Source organism: Oncorhynchus gorbuscha, linkage group LG19 (assembly GCF_021184085.1).
Source record: "Oncorhynchus gorbuscha isolate QuinsamMale2020 ecotype Even-year linkage group LG19, OgorEven_v1.0, whole genome shotgun sequence".
Classification (NCBI taxonomy): Eukaryota; Metazoa; Chordata; class Actinopteri; order Salmoniformes; family Salmonidae; genus Oncorhynchus; species Oncorhynchus gorbuscha.
Genome location: NC_060191.1, coordinates 52,737,268 through 52,754,291, shown reverse-complemented (window position 1 = coordinate 52,754,291; position 17,024 = coordinate 52,737,268). Strand labels below are relative to the sequence as shown.

At 43.4% G+C, this 17,024-nt stretch overlaps 1 protein-coding gene and 1 pseudogene across 1 annotated transcript; one reads left to right on the top strand and one right to left on the bottom strand.

Annotated features, from left to right (window-relative positions):
* Positions 1-1,695: 1,695 nt before the first annotated feature.
* LOC124004929 lies at positions 1,696-9,923 on the top strand (annotated as a pseudogene).
* Positions 9,028-12,610, bottom strand: LOC124005354 (vacuolar protein sorting-associated protein 26B-like). Its single transcript, XM_046314520.1, has 6 exons — positions 11,840-12,610; positions 11,501-11,657; positions 11,036-11,200; positions 10,668-10,843; positions 10,434-10,576; positions 9,028-10,211 (listed from the first exon to the last, which is right to left on the bottom strand). Exons 1-6 carry the CDS (start codon positions 12,060-12,062, stop codon positions 10,074-10,076), a joined length of 1,002 nt encoding a protein of 333 aa, XP_046170476.1. The 5' UTR covers positions 12,063-12,610; the 3' UTR covers positions 9,028-10,073.
* Positions 12,611-17,024: the final 4,414 nt, after the last annotated feature.

Below are 17,024 nucleotides of genomic sequence, written 5' to 3'. Positions count from 1 at the left end.
ACACACACACACACACACACACACACACACACACACACACACACACACACACACACACACACACACACACACACACACACACACACACACACACACACACACACACACACACACACACACACACACACACACACACACACACACACACACACACACACACACACACACACACACAAAGACAAAGCAGATGTTGAGCTGTTATCTACAGTTTTGCAACATGCAGCAGTCACACCATGTTGCTCAGTATTGTCACACACACAAACACACAAACACACAAAGCAGATGTAGCAAGCAGTTGTTTAATCTCATGATGAAGCTCAAGTCCACAAACGCAGATACAGTGCCTTGCGAAAGTATTCGGCCCCCTTGAACTTTGCGACCTTTTGCCACATTTCAGGCTTCAAACATAAAGATATAAAACTGTATTTTTTTTGTGAAGAATCAACAACAAGTGGGACACAATCATGAAGTGGAACGACATTTATTGGATATTTTCAAACTTTTTTAACAAATCAAAAACTGAAAAATTGGGCGTGCAAAATTATTCAGCCCCCTTAAGTTAATACTTTGTAGCGCCACCCTTTGCTGCGATTACAGCTGTAAGTCGCTTGGGGTATGTCTCTATCAGTTTTGCACATCGAGAGACTGAAATGTTTTCCCATTCCTCCTCGCAAAACAGCTCGAGCTCAGTGAGGTTGGATGGAGAGCATTTGTGAACAGCAGTTTTCAGTTCTTTCCACAGATTCTCGATTGGATTCAGGTCTGGACTTTGACTTGGCCATTCTAACACCTGGATATGTTTATTTTTGAACTATTCCATTGTAAATTTTGCTTTATGTTTTGGATCATTGTCTTGTTGGAAGACAAATCTCCGTCCCAGTCTCAGATCTTTTGCAGACCCCATCAGGTTTTCCTCCAGAATGGTCCTGTATTTGGCTCCATCCATCTTCCCATCAATTTTAACCATCTTCCCTGTCCCTGCTGAAGAAAAGCAGGCCCAAACCATGATGCTGCCACCACCACGTTTGACGGTGGGGATGGTGTGTTCAGGGTGATGAGCTGTGTTGCTCTTACGCCAAACATAACGTTTTGCATTGTTGCCAAAAAGTTCAATTTTGGTTTCATCTGACCAGAGCACCTTCTTCCACATGTTTGGTGTGTCTCCAAGGTGGCTTGTGGCAAACTTTAAATGTTGGTCACTGGTTATATCACGCGGGTGCTGTAGTTCCGTAATATAAGATAAGTGTAGTACTTAGATTGTGCAGGTCCTGGTTAGTTGTCTTCGATATTTTTTTCAGAAAAAGGCAAATTTTTCTCGTAATTTCATTAACCACCGAAATATACCCTAAGCTAAATTGCTTGCTTAAACCATAGACAAACTTAAGCAAACTGTTTCTACATCAAGTGCCTTGAACATACGTCACTAGCGCGGGAGTTATTCATTATTCAGCATCCTTCCTTTTGCAGTGTTCTGAGTTTAATGACGCGACCACTTCGATTCACATGTTTATAACATACCAGTAAGTAACAATGTAATCCTTTGCATAATTAACTGATTTAATGAAACACGTTCTTAATTTGCTTTAAATCAAATGTCACCTACTGTCATGCACACAGAATGGTTAGGCATCATTGGAATAGGACTTAAAGGTTCAATTTCTTCCAAGCCAACCACTATTTCGTCATCTCTCAGACATGCCACATAAAATGAGAACTCGTGGAACCACAAGAACACTACAATCCAGTAAGTAAAAGCATTCACATTTATGTACAATACATGTCATTGCAAGGTTTTCTATGTCCCTGAAACTGTTTCACAATCACTTTACTACCACAATGATTTGATTGTCGAATGGCCCTTAATAAGTTAATGTATTTTATGTACTGTTAACCAGGCAACGACGAAGAGACAAAAAATTGTGCCCGCAGTGAGGATTCCCTATTGGAGATTGGTCAGGCAGTCCGGGGGGAAGAGGAAAGGCTCAGGGAAGACTTAAAAACAGGACTTCAAAGGAAGAAAAATCACCTGAATGACCGTAGTACAGGTGGGTATAATTGGAACGTTCTTGTAGGCTATGGACAAAAATTAAGATTAAGCTACGTGGTGAGTTGATGTCTATTCAGCAGCTAGTTAGCAAGGTGAATTGATCTACTTTGTATGCGTTGTTTTTGGCAACCTTGTACATTACAAAGTTTTTGGCACTGATTCCTGTTGAAACTGTCATGTTTTGTCATTTATTATCTTGTCTTGTCCCTGTGCTTCCCATTCTATTCGTTTCCCTCTGCTGGTCTTATTAGGTTCTTTCCCTCTTTCTATCCCTCTCTCTCCCCCTCCCTCTCTCACTCTCTCGCTCTCTCTTCTCTCTATCGTTCCGTTCCTGCTCCCAGCTGTTCCTATTCCCCTAATCAATCATTTAGTCTTCCCACACCTGTTCCCGATCCTTTCCCCTGATTAGAGTCCCTATTTCTTCCTTTGTGTTCCGTTCCTGTCCTGTCGGTTCCTTGTCTAGAATTCACCGTGCTGTGTTTGTGTATCGCCCTGTCGTGTCGTGTTTTCCTCAGATGCTGCGTGGTGAGCAGGTGTCTGAGTCTGTCTGGTTCAAGTGCCTTCCCGAGGCAACCTGCTGTTCACCTGCTGTTCAAGATCGAGTCTCCAGTTTGTCCTCGTCATTTCGAGTGAAAGTTGTGTTTTTTGTTTGTATTTACTTTACTGGATTAAAGACTCTGTTTTCGCCAAGTCGCTTTTGGGTCCTCTTTCACCTGCATGACAGAAGGAACCGACCAAGGAATGGACCCAGCGACTTCAGACGCTCGTTACACTGCCGTCGAGATCCAAGGAGCCATGCTCGGCAGACACGAGCAGGAATTGTCTGCTGCTCGCCATGCCGTGGAGAACCTGGCCGCTCAGGTTTCCGACCTCTCTGGACAGTTCCAGAGTCTACGTCTCTCGTGCCACCTGTTACTTCCTGGCCTGCCGAGCCTCCAGAACCTAGGGTTAATAACCCACCTTGCTACTCCGGGCAGCCCACTGAGTGCCGCTCCTTTCTCACGCAGTGTGAGATTGTGTTCTCTCTCCAACCCAACACATACTCTAGAGAGAGAGCTCGGGTTGCTTACGTCATTTCACTCCTTACTGGCCGGGCTCGAGAATGGGGCACAGCTATCTGGGAGGCAAGGGCTGATTGCTCTAACAAGTTCCAGAACTTTAAAGAGGAGATGATTCGGGTTTTTGACCGTTCAGTTTTTGGTAGGGAGGCTTCTAGGGCCCTGGCTTCCTTATGCCAAGGTGAACGGTCCATAACGGATTATTCTATTGAGTTTCGCACTCTTGCTGCCTCTAGTGAGTGGAACGAGCCGGCGCTGCTCGCTCGTTTTCTGGAGGGACTCCACGCAGTGGTTAAGGATGAGATTCTCTCCCGGGAGGTTCCTTCAGATGTGGACTCTTTGATTGCTCTCGCCATCCGCATAGAACGACGGGTAGATCTTCGTCACCGGGCTCGTGGAAGAGAGCTCGCATCAACGGTGTTTCCCTGCTCCGCATCGCAACCATCTCCCTCCTCTGGCTCAGAGTCTGAGCCCATGCAGCTGGGAGGGATTCGCATCTCGACTAAGGAGAGGGAACGGAGGATCACCAACCGCCTGTGCCTCTATTGCGGAGTTGCTGGACATTTTGTTAATTCATGTCCAGTAAAAGCCAGAGCTCATCTGTAAGCGGAGGGCTACAGGTGAGCGCAACTACTCAAGTCTCTCCATCAAGATCCTGTACTACTTTGTCGGTCCATCTACGCTGGACCGGTTCGGGTGCTACATGTAGTGCCTTGATAGACTCTGGGGCTGAGGGTTGTTTCATGGACGAAGCATGGGTTCGGAAACATGACATTCCTTTCAGAGAGTTAGAGAAGCCTACGCCCATGTTCGCCTTAGATGGTAGTCATCTTCCCAGTATCAGATTTGAGACACTACCTTTAACCCTCACAGTATCTGGTAACCACAGTGAGACTATTTCTTTTTTGATTTTTCGTTCACCGTTTACACCTGTTGTTTTGGGTCATCCCTGGCTAGTATGTCATAATCCTTCTATTAATTGGTCTAGTAATTCTATCCTATCCTGGAACGTTTCTTGTCATGTGAAGTGTTTAATGTCTGCCATCCCTCCCGTTTCTTCTGTCCCTACTTCTCAGGAGGAACCTGGCGATTTGACAGGAGTGCCGGAGGAATATCATGATCTGCGCACGGTCTTCAGTCGGTCCCGAGCCAACTCCCTTCCTCCTCACCGGTCGTATGATTGTAGTATTGATCTCCTTCCGGGGACCACTCCTCCTCGGGGTAGACTATACTCTCTGTCGGCTCCCGAACGTAAGGCTCTCGAGGATTATTTGTCTGTGTCTCTTGACGCCGGTACCATAGTGCCTTCTTCCTCTCCGGCCGGGGCGGGGTTCTTTTTGTTAAGAAGAAGGACGGTACTCTGCGCCCCTGCGTGATTATCGAGGGCTGAATGACATAACGGTTAAGAATCGTTATCCGCTTCCCCTTATGTCATCAGCCTTCGAGATTCTGCAGGGAGCCAGGTGCTTTACTAAGTTGGACCTTCGTAACGCTTACCATCTCGTGCGCATCAGAGAGGGGGACGAGTGGAAAACGGCGTTTAACACTCCGTTAGGGCATTTTGAGTACCGGGTTCTGCCGTTTGGTCTCGCCAATGCGCCAGCTGTTTTTCAGGCATTAGTTAATGATGTTCTGAGAGACATGCTGAACATCTTTGTTTTTGTCTATCTTGACGATATCCTGATTTTTTCTCCGTCACTCGAGATTCATGTTCAGCACGTTCGACGTGTTCTACAGCGCCTTTTAGAGAATTGTCTCTACGTAAAGTCTGAGAAGTGCTCTTTCATGTCTCCTCCGTTACTTTTCTCGGTTCCGTTATTTCCGCTGAAGGCATTCAGATGGATTCCGCTAAGGTCCAAGCTGTCAGTGATTGGCCCGTTCCAAGGTCACGTGTCGAGTTGCAGCGCTTTTTAGGTTTCGCTAATTTCTATCGGCGTTTCATTCGTAATTTCGGTCAAGTTGCTGCCCCTCTCACAGCTCTTACTTCTGTCAAGACGTGTTTTAAGTGGTCCGGTTCCGCCCAGGGAGCTTTTGATCTTCTAAAAGAACGTTTTACGTCCGCTCCTATCCTCGTTACTCCTGACGTCACTAGACAATTCATTGTCGAGGTTGACGCTTCAGAGGTAGGCGTGGGAGCCATTCTATCCCAGCGCTTCCAGTCTGACGATAAGGTTCATCCTTGCGCTTATTTTTCTCATCGCCTGTCGCCATCTGAGCGCAACTATGATGTGGGTAACCGTGAACTGCTCGCCATCCGCTTAGCCCTAGGCGAATGGCGACAGTGGTTGGAGGGGGCGACTGTTCCTTTGTCGTTTGGACAGACCATAAGAACCTTGAGTACATCCGTTCTGCCAAACGACTTAATGCCCGTCAAGCTCGTTGGGCGTTGTTTTTCGCTCGTTTCGAGTTTGTGATTTCTTACCGTCCGGGTAGCAAGAACACCAAGCCTGATGCCTTATCCCGTCTGTTTAGTTCTTCTGTGGCTTCTACTGATCCCGAGGGGATTCTTCCTTATGGGCGTGTTGTCGGGTTAACAGTCTGGGGAATTGAAAGACAGGTTAAGCAAGCACTCACGCACACTGTCGCCGCGCGCTTGTCCTAGTAACCTCCTTTTCGTTCCTGTTTCCACGTCTGGCTGTTCTTCAGTGGGCTCACTCTGCCAAGTTAGCTGGTCATCCCGGTGTTCGAGGCACTCTTGCGTCTATTCGCCAGCGCTTTTGGTGGCCGACTCAGGAGCGTGACACGCGCGTTTCGTTTCGTGGCTGCTTGTCGGACTGCGCGCAGACTAAGTCGGGTAACTCTCCTCCTGCCGGTCGTCTCAGACCGCTCCCCATTCCTTCTCGACCATGGTCTCACATCGCCCTAGACTTCATTACCGGTCTGCCTTTGTCTGCGGGGAAGACTGTGATTCTTACGGTTGTCGATAGGTTCTCTAAGGCGGCACATTTCATTCCCTCGCTAAACTTCCTTCCGCTAAGGAGACGGCACAAATCATTATCGAGAATGTATTCAGAATTCATGGCCTCCCGTTAGACGCCGTTTCAGACAGAGGCCCGCAATTCACGTCACAGTTTTGGAGGGAGTTCTGTCGTTTGATTGGTGCGTCCGTCAGTCTCTCTTCCGGGTTTCATCCCCAGTCTAACGGTCAAGCAGAGAGGGCCAATCAGACGATTGGTCGCATACTACGCAGCCTTTCTTTCAGAAACCCTGCGTCTTGGGCAGAACAGCTCCCCTGGGCAGAATACGCTCACAATTCGCTTCCTTCGTCTGCTACCGGGTTATCTCCGTTTCAGAGTAGTCTGGGTTACCAGCCTCCTCTGTTCTCATCCCAGCTTGCCGAGTCCAGCGTTCCTCCGCTCAAGCGTTTGTCCAACGTTGTGAGCGCACCTGGAGGAGGGTGAGGTCTGCACTTTGCCGTTACAGGGCACAGACTGTGAGAGCCGCCAATAAACGCAGGATTAAGAGTCCAAGGTATTGTTGCGGCCAGAGAGTGTGGCTTTCCACTCGCAACCTTCCTCTTACGACAGCTTCTCGTAAGTTGACTCCGCGGTTCATTGGTCCGTTCCGTGTCTCCCAGGTCGTCAATCCTGTCGCTGTGCGACTGCTTCTTCCGCGACATCTTCGTCGCGTCCATCCTGTCTTCCATGTCTCCTGTGTTAAGCCCTTTCTTCGCACCCCCGTTCGCCTCTTCCCTCCCCCTCCCGTCCTTGTCGAGAGCGCACCTATTTACAAGGTACATAAGATCATGGACATGCGTTCGGGACGGGGTCACCAATACTTAGTGGATTGGGAGGGTTACGGTCCTGAGGAGAGGAGTTGGGTTCCGTCTCGGGACGTGCTGGACCGTTCACTCATTGATGATTTCCTCCGTTGCCGCCAGGATTCCTCCTCGAGTGCGCCAGGAGGCGCTCGGTGAGTGGGGGTACTGTCATGTTTTGTCATTTATTATCTTGTCTTGTCCCTGTGCTTCCCATTCTATTCGTTTCCCTCTGCTGGTCTTATTAGGTTCTTTCCCTCTTTCTATCCCTCTCTCTCCCCCTCCCTCTCTCACTCTCTCGCTCTCTCTTCTCTCTATCGTTCCGTTCCTGCTCCCAGCTGTTCCTATTCCCCTAATCAATCATTTAGTCTTCCCACACCTGTTCCCGATCCTTTCCCCTGATTAGAGTCCCTATTTCTTCCTTTGTGTTCCGTTCCTGTCCTGTCGGTTCCTTGTCTAGAATTCACCGTGCTGTGTTTGTGTATCGCCCTGTCGTGTCGTGTTTTCCTCAGATGCTGCGTGGTGAGCAGGTGTCTGAGTCTGTCTGGTTCAAGTGCCTTCCCGAGGCAACCTGCTGTTCACCTGCTGTTCAAGATCGAGTCTCCAGTTTGTCCTCGTCATTTCGAGTGAAAGTTGTGTTTTTTGTTTGTATTTACTTTACTGGATTAAAGACTCTGTTTTCGCCAAGTCGCTTTTGGGTCCTCTTTCACCTGCATGACAGAAACGTTCCAATTAAACCCACACCCACCCACAGTACTGTCACAGAGCCAGAGAGATGCTTTGAAAATGTCAAGATATTCTGTTCTCCTTAATAATAGGATGGTGTCATCTATGGCTATTCCATGTCTGGCTTTGTGGTTAATGTGTCCACCCTTAGATTGGAAGGTTGGGGGTTCAATCCCCAGTCAAATTATACCAAAGACTCAAATGGGACCTGATGGATCTGCTAGGCTTTCAGCACTAAGGAAATGGATTGGGGTAAGGCCCTGCGGCAGACTAGCATCCTGTCTAGGGGGTATACTTTTACATCAAGCTGCCTAATGATATACAGAAACAGGAGATAGGCTCTTGCCCTATGGGCTGTTATGGCTTATTTACTATGCCAGTTTGGGATCAAGGATTTGAAGACTCTTCCCAACCAAACTGGTTGTCGGGATGTTGTTTGGAACTACCGGGCCTGTAACTTCATGCGAGACATGAAAGCATTCTTCTAGCACAGTAACTGCAAGGAGCCTGGAATATCTGCGAGTTATGAAGGTGAGCCTCTACCTGTTCCTATTTCTGTTGGTTGTGTTTCAGGTATGGTGCCTCTCACCTGCTTTCTCTTTTCCAGATTGTAAAGGAGTCCTATGTGGACCACAGTCAGTTTGACAAGACAGATGTCCATTACAACACCTCCAGCAAGGCAGACAACCCCAGATGGAGTATGGTATGAAGGATTTCATGTTTACATTTGTTTCTGTTCCAAATGGCTTGAGATCAAGATACATCACTGATATGTAACAGGCTTTTTTTTTTAAACACAATCCAATTTAGACTGTACTAGTACTCTGCTGGCTTGTTTCATGTGTGACTGCCAGGTTGGTGTCCAGTTTGAAAGGATGTTTGAAGTACTTCATTCCTCTGTCTGAGTTGAGGAAGACCCACCTGCAGCACAAGGCGGGCCCCTGAATGGCATGGCTCTCTTCACCAGGGCCAGGCTGTCAGTCCAGCCCCTCACCAGTGGTACGTGGAGATCAGTGACACTGAGTAATATGGTTGTCAAATCTCCACCTCATCATATTTTACAAAGCTTTTGTCTAAGTAAAATCATATATTTAAAAAATAAATCAAATGAGTTTGGAGGACAAAGATCCACTGTGAAGATTTGGACAAGATGATGCTGCTAATATGTTTACTGTCTATTTAACCATTGTGCTTGTATTGAATGAAAATTGGCTCAAGGTTTCTGTTTGTCAGACACCCTGGAGTTCATTTCTAATATTAAATGTTTATATTAAGACAGTTCATGTGTTTGCCTTCACTGTCTATAAATGAGATAATTTCAGTCTAAACATGCAACATTTTCATTTCCAAGGTAATCAATCATTCCATCAGTCCATTGAAATATTTATCAGGTACAAGCAACTTATTTCTATACCAAAATGAGTCTGTGGATAACAATGCATATGGCATCAATTTATTTCAGTTTTGGGGAAGGGGCTATAATTAGTCATTTGCAGAGCACAAAAAAATACAGGAACATTTCAGACTAAAATAAGTGTTAAACGTATTGAGGCAACAGGATTTAATTTGCAAGATACACTTAGGCACGACATTTCAAGTCTAACATGGACGATACAGAAGACTTCTTAATATCAGACCTCAAATACAAGCACTTAAAATCCCCGCCTAACAGTATTGGAATGCTTAGGTAAAGCATGTGAATGTAATGGTCATATTGTGACCGTCTGTATGCTATTCACTGTACATGATGGTATAAGAGGGTGAGAGTTCTATAGCTCTTATTTGCAGGACTTTAAAATGAATGGGTTAGTAATACTTTATCTAGCCCTCTCACTCAAAGAAATTGGATGACACTTCCAATGCAGTAGAAACCTTCCATTGATCTCACTGCAATCATTACACAAGGACAGAGGATAATGTGTATGTGGAGAAGCAACGGATACCTATCTGTGTAAAGACACAATTTCAGATTTCATTATGACACCACATTAAAATTTCAGGACTCATTTGACTGGGTATGGAATGTTTTCAAAATGCATCGCTGTTACAGATGACTAACTCCCTATGACAATGCAGTGTTGTAGACGGAGTTAGAATCCATTCATATAAAGCTAAAGCTAGAAATATATTTTGTGACAAAGAAAGTTGATAAATTGAAGATGACAGGGTATAATATTCCATTTTTCGGGTATCACGCACAGGGGAGATCTAAACAAGTGGCCGGCTTAACTTTCACTGGATATGTGTGTGGATGGAATTGACCTGCAGCAGGATTTTAGACCCCTGTAATGCCTCATGCAGGCTTCTTTTTCATTGTTCAGGTGTTTACCTCTAGACTTCCCTTCATCCTTCCTTTATCCCTTTATTCAGCAGCCCTAATAAACAGAGGACTACTTTATCAGTGATCATGTGAGCTGATAGGTGCCCCCAATACTTTTCCACAGACACTGCCAATCTTCTGTGAGGCGAATGAGTGGAGGCAGCTTTAGGCGCTGTCCTCCCTCGCCGCCTTCTCCAGGGCGCTCTCTGAACTGACTGAGCCCTCGAACCGCTGGGCTCCGATGGTGGCCTGGCTCGACATGCTCTTCCTCACCACATCCCCTTTCCTCCACAGTGTGATTTCCTGATTGAGAAGGAAGTGGTCATGAGCTCATTGTCTTAATCACTAAAGCATTTCCATAGGGACACATTTACTGCTAGGTAGGAATGCAGTATATAATGTGCATTACAGTGAACAATGGATACACCATGTTGAACCTGACACCTGATAAATTCCCTCTAAGGGCACATAATTTCATCTGGGATCACTGCTAACAGTTACCCATCAGAAGCCACTGTTCTATACCTGCTGTTTGAAGTAGCGTCTCTCCTCCTCATCAATCAGCACCAGATTAAGGTAGTAACGCACAGAGAACTTCTTATTGATATCTCGCATGGTAGGGGTCATCTCATAGCCAGCCAGAAACAATCGTATTGGAATCGACTCTCCTTAAACATAATTAAAACACCCAGTTAGACCTGATGGGTAGTTTGAATATTGCAATTTTCAAAAGCATACAATCTTCACTATATCCTTTACCTCGGACAGGAGCTCCATCCATGATCTCATATTTGGCGATGGTGTCATTTTCATGGTATACACTAGGACCGGTGCCAGTTGTCTCCCTTTTGATGATGTCAATCTCCATGTGCTTGATTTTAATCCGCACCAGCAGGAAGTAGATCTTACCCACAATGACGTCTTTCAGGTGGTACCTGTGAAAGACAGGAAGGATTGTCACAGGACTGCTCTGCCGCAAAGACAAATAGTTAAAGGAAAGGTTCTAAGCTACAATGATTTCAGCATGTTGCTGTGACTAGGAGAGGTGGCATTTTGTTATTTTGTACATTTACAAAAAATTGAGGTGACTGAGGGTACTGAAAAAAATCTATCTCTTTCAGCCTTACTTGGATTTGTTGTACTCAAACTCAATGTGGAGACAGTCTTCGATCCCAACTTCCATTTTTATTGATGAGTTGAGCTCTGGGTACGTGCTGAGTGTGTGCACCACAATATCCATCTCTTTACTGATGTCATTCAGTCTCCTGCTCACCGTAGCGCGCAGAAAATACCTGCAAGTACAACCAACAGACACTGAGCAAACCTGCTGTAATCTCAACGTATGTCATCCAACAACATATCCTCATGGCATCCTGAGGCTATAAAATAAGATGGGCATTATCATAACCACTAATCACGATGTGTGTGTGTAATGCAAGACATTGAGCATGTGAAGCACACAAACATTACTCTTGCTGAGGATGTAGTGGTAGGCACATGACTGACAGGTCAAAGGGGATCTCGGGTTAAAAAGTGAGCCATAAAGTAATAGTTATTTTGGCAGAGAATGTTAAGGCTGAATGTTTCCTTACCGTAGCTTCACATTCTGGCCTGTGTAGGTCTCATAGGGCTTCTCAACATGGGTGAACTCAAAGTCGAATGTCTGTGACTGAGTAAGCTCACCAGGCCTTGCCAGATCTTTCACCAGGGAGACAAACTCATGATGGTTTCCTCTGTCGTAGTACAGCTCTGTGAAGGAAGGACAGGTACACATGTCAGACATTCAAAGACATCACAAAATAATCACTCTCTCATAGAAGAATATATCTAGGCCTATTGGCTGTTGTTAACTAAAAAGTCCAACATAAAGCGACATTGCATTTATGATTTATTTGGAATAGATATCACTGCATTAAACTAAGAACACTCACCAATCTGACCTACAAATTCGACTTTGATGCCTTGATGTTCCAGTCGTTTCCCAGGGTTCTTCAGTGTAACGTTGACCTTTCCTGCCACAGTCTCCCCATCATAAAATAGGAAATATTTGTCCTTCTTCCCATCTTCAGTCTTATGTTCAGCCTTCTTTCTCGTCTCAGCATCAGTCAGAACTACATCAATTTCTGCACTTTGGCCAAAACTGAAGAAACTCATGCTTGTTATTTTCTGAACACGATTAAGATTGATCGGATCTGAACAGATCTTTTAAGACCTATTTAGGTGACACTTTCAGTGACCTATTTCTTACTGAAGTAAATTCTGTCGTTCATTCGAAATGACGGAAAGTGCAACGACACCGACTTGTTTGTTACCAGCAATGATCACAGAACGTAGTAATTCTGCTTATAGTCAGCACATGCAGATGGGAGGTCTGGACAAATATACAAATGTTAGCGTTATTTTACCTTTATATTTCTTCTCAAATTCAATTGAATTCATTTACACACAGCACCATGTCTTCATATCCCTTTCGATGAAATAGCCTAAATACTACAAAACATGTCGCATGGTGATATCCACAAACACTGAAGAATGTAGCGTTTCCCTCGAACTCAAGATGTATCCGTCGTCATTCAGACACCGATGAACAATGTAGCGGGTCTTGATTTCCTTTAGAACGTTATTCACGTTAAATTGTATATTTCCTGAAAAAGCATAATATTGCAAGCGATCATTTCCTATGTTGTTGCACTTCCGGGGTTGTCTGGTTGACTGCATTATTTTTCAAAATAAAAGTTAAACTCTTCTGTAGTCATTTGCAAATAAAAAAGTCTCAACAATACAATAAATACAGTTACTAATGTTATTTGTGTCTTTATTGACTAAATGAAGTAAGCATAACAGTATCCATTACTTGCACTACAACGAACATTTTACATTTTACAACAGTTCCTGAGTAGTGTTTAACAAAATAACCATGTTTCAAAAAGTCATTTTTAACAATTTCAATTTGAAACATTGTTTCATACTTATATATTGTTACTGATAAACATGTATGTGTAGACATTTGTTTCTAAAAAAGTTGTATTTCCTGTATATCCATTAATATTGTATATTGTGTTCATAAAGAAAATACAGTTAATTGTGAGTCACAACTAGACAATATGTCCAATATTCATAAAGTACATAATTAGTAAGCAAAGAAGTTCACTTATACAGACACGGCACTCTGAAAAAAATCATAATCACTTGATATAATCATAATAATACATCTTAACTTGCAGCATTATAATGGAATTATACTGTATAACTGTAATATGTTTCTTTGTTATTCTGAACACAGAGAATAAAGTCAATTGGCTTTTAAGCACAACATACAGTTTCATTGTGCCCGTTGGCTCTGCATGTAAAAGATTTAATCAGCTTTTTAAACATGCCCCACTCATTATCTGTACGTATGTATGTACAGTTGAAGTCGAAAGTGTACACATCTTAGCCAAATACATTTAAACTCAGTTTTTCACAATTCCTGACATTTAATCCTAGTAAAAATTCCCTGTCTTAGGTAAGTTAGGATCATAACTTTATTTTAAGAATGTGAAATGTCAGAATAATAGTAGAGCGAATTATTTATTTCAGCTTTTATTTCTTTCATCACATTCCCAGTGGGTCAGAAGTTTACATACACTCAATTAGTATTTGGTAGCATTGCCTTTAAATTGTTTAACCTGGGTCAAACGTATCACATAGCCTTCCACAAGCTTCCCACAATATGTTGGGTGAATTTTGGCCCATTCCTCCTGACAGAGCTGGTGTAACTGAGTCAGGTTTGTAGGCCTCCTTGCTCGCACATGCTTTTTCAGTTCTGCCCACAAATTATCTGTAGGATTGAGGTCGGGGCTTTGTGATGGCCACTCCAATACCTTGACTTTGTTGTCCTTAAGCCATTTTGCCACAACTTTGGAAGTATGCTTGGGGTCAATGTCCATTTGGAAGACCCATTTGCGACTAAGCTTTAACTTCCTGACTGATGTCTTGAGATGTTGTCCTACCTCATGATGCCATCTATTTTGTGAAGTGCACCAGTCCCTCCTGCAGCAAAGCACCCCCACAACATGATGCTGCCACCCCTGTGCTTCACGGTTGGGATGGTGCTCTTCGGCTTGCAAGCCTCCCCTTTTTCCTCCAAACATAACGATGGTCATTATGGTCAAACAGTTCTATTTTTGTTTCATCAGACCAGAGGACTTTTCAACAAAAAGTACATTCTTTGTCCCCATGTGCAGTAGCAAAACTTAGTCTGGCTTTTTTAATGGCGGTTTTGGAGCAGTGGCTTCTTCCTTGCTGAGCGGCCTTTCATGTTATGTCGATATAGGACTCGCTTTACTGTGGATATACTTTTGTACCCTGTTTCCTCCAGCATCTTCACAAGGTCCTTTGCTGTTGTTCTGGGATTTGCACTTTTCGCACCAAAGTACGTTCATCTCTAGGAGACGTCTCCTTCCTTAGCGGTATGACGGCTGCGTGGTCCCATGGTGTTTATACTTGCATACTATTGTTTGTACAGATGGTTCATCCTCCCATGGATGAAAAAGACGAGTGGAAGTCTACAATTTTTTTCTGAGGTCTTGGCTGATTTCTTTTGATTTTCCTATGATGTCAAGCAAAGAGGCACTGAGTTTGAAGTTAGGCCTTGAAATACATCCACGGGTACACATCCAATTGAATCAAATGATGTCAATTAGCCTATCAGAAGCTTCTAAAGCCATGATAACATTTTCTGGAATTTTCCAAGCTGTTCAAAGGCACAGTCAACTTAGTGTATGAAAACTTCTGACCCATTGGAATTGTGATACAGTGAATTATAAGTGAAATAATCTCTCTGTAAACAATTGTTGGAAAAATTACTTGCACAAAGAAATGTCCGAACCGACTTGCCAAAACTATAGTTTGTTAACAAGAAATTTGTGGAGTGGTTGAAATACGAGTTTTAATGACTACAACCTAAGTGTATGTAAACTTCCGACTTCAACTGTATGTATGTATGTATATATACATTACCAGTCGAAAGTTTGGACACTTACTCATTACAGGGTTTTTATTTTTGCTATTTACTACGTTGTAGAATAATAGTGAAGACATCAAAAATAAGAAATAACACATATATAATCATGTAGTAACCCAATTGGTGTTCAACAAATCAAAATATATTTTATATTTGAGATTCTTCAAAGTAGCCACCCTTTGCCTTGATGGCAGCTTTGCAAACTCTTGGCATTCTCTCAACCAGCTTCATAAGGTAGTCACCTAGAATACATTTCAATTAACAGGTGTGCCTTGTTAAAAGTTAATTTGTTGAATTTCTTTCCTTCTAAATGTATTTGAGCCAATCAGTTGTGTTGTGACAAGGTAGGGGTGGTAAACAGAAGACAGCCCTATTTGGTAATATATCAAGTCCATATTATGGCAAGAACAGCTCAAATAAGCAAAGAGAGAGAAACGGCAGTCCATCATTACTTTAAGACATGAAGGTCAGTCAATATGGAACATTTGAAGAACTTCGAAAGTTTTTTCAAGTGCAGTCGCAAAAACCATCAAGTGCTATGATGAAACTGGCTCTCATGAGGACCGCCACAGGAAAGGAAGACCCAGAGTTGCCTCTGCTACAGAGGATACGTTAATTTAGAGTTACCAGACTCAGAAATTGCAGCCCAAATAAATGCTTCACAGAGTTCAAGTAACAGACACGTCTCAAGATCAACTGCCTCAGAGGAGACTGTGTGTATCAGGCCTTCATGGTTGAATTGCTGCAAAGAAATCACTACTAAAGGACACCACTAATAAGAAGAGACTTGCTTGGGCCAAGAAACATGAACAATGGACATTAGACCGGTGGAAATCTGTCCTTTGGTCTGATGGGTCCAGATTTTAGATTCCAACCGCCATGTCTTTGTGAGACACAGAGTAGGTGAACGGATGATCTCCGTATGTGTAGTTCCCACCGTGAAACATGGAGGAGGTGTGATGGTCCTTTGCTGGTGACACTGTCAGGGATTTAGAATTCAAGGCACACTTAACCAGCATGGCTACCACAGCATTCTGCAGCGATAAACCTTCTCATCTGGTGTGCGCATAGTCCCACTATCATTTGTTTTTCAACAGGACAATGACCCAACATACCTCCAGGCTGTGTAAGGGCTATTTTACCAAGAAGGAAAGTGATGGAGTGCTGCATCAGATGACCTGGCCTCCATAAATCACCCGACCTCAACCCTATTGAGATGGTTTGGGATGAGATGGACCGCAAAGTGGAAAAGCAGCAAGTGCTCAGTATATGTGGGAACTCCTTCAAAACTGTTGGAAAAGCATTCCAGGTGAAGCTGGTTGAAAGAATGCCAAGCGTGTGCAAAGCTGTCATCAAGGCAAAGGGTGGCTACTTTGAAGAATCTGAAATATATTTAGATTTGTTTAACACTTTTTGGTTACTACATGATTCCATATGTGTTATTTAATATTTTTGTTGACTTCACTATTACTCTACAATGTAGAAAATAGTAAAAATAAAGAAAAACACTTCAATGAGTAGGTGTGTCCAAACTGGTACTACATACAACTGTTCAAAAGTTTGAGGTCACTTAGAAATGTCCTTGTTTTTGAAAGAATGCACTTTTATTTGTCCATTTAAATAACATCAAATTGATCAGCAATACAGTGTAGACATTGTTCATGTTGTAAATGACTATTGTAGCAGGAAACGGCAGATTTTTATACAGGTATACAGAGGTATACAGGTATACAGAGGCCCATTATCAGCAACCATCACTCCTGTGTTCCAATGACACATTGTGTTAGTTAATCCAAGTTTATAATTTTAAAAGGCTAATTGATCATTACAAAAAGTTTTTGCAATTATATTAGCACAGCTGAAAACTGTTGTTCTGATTAAAGAAGCAATAAAACTGGCCTTCTTTAGACCAGTTGAGTATCTGGAGCATCAGCATTTGTGGGTCAAATTACAGGCTCAAATTGGCCAGAAAGAAAGACCTTTCTTCTGAAACTCATCAGTTGATTGTTGTTCTGAAAAAATGAAGGCTATTCCATGCGATAAATTGCCAAAAAACTGAAGATCTCATACAACGCTATGTACTACTCCCTTCACAGAACAGCGCAGACTGG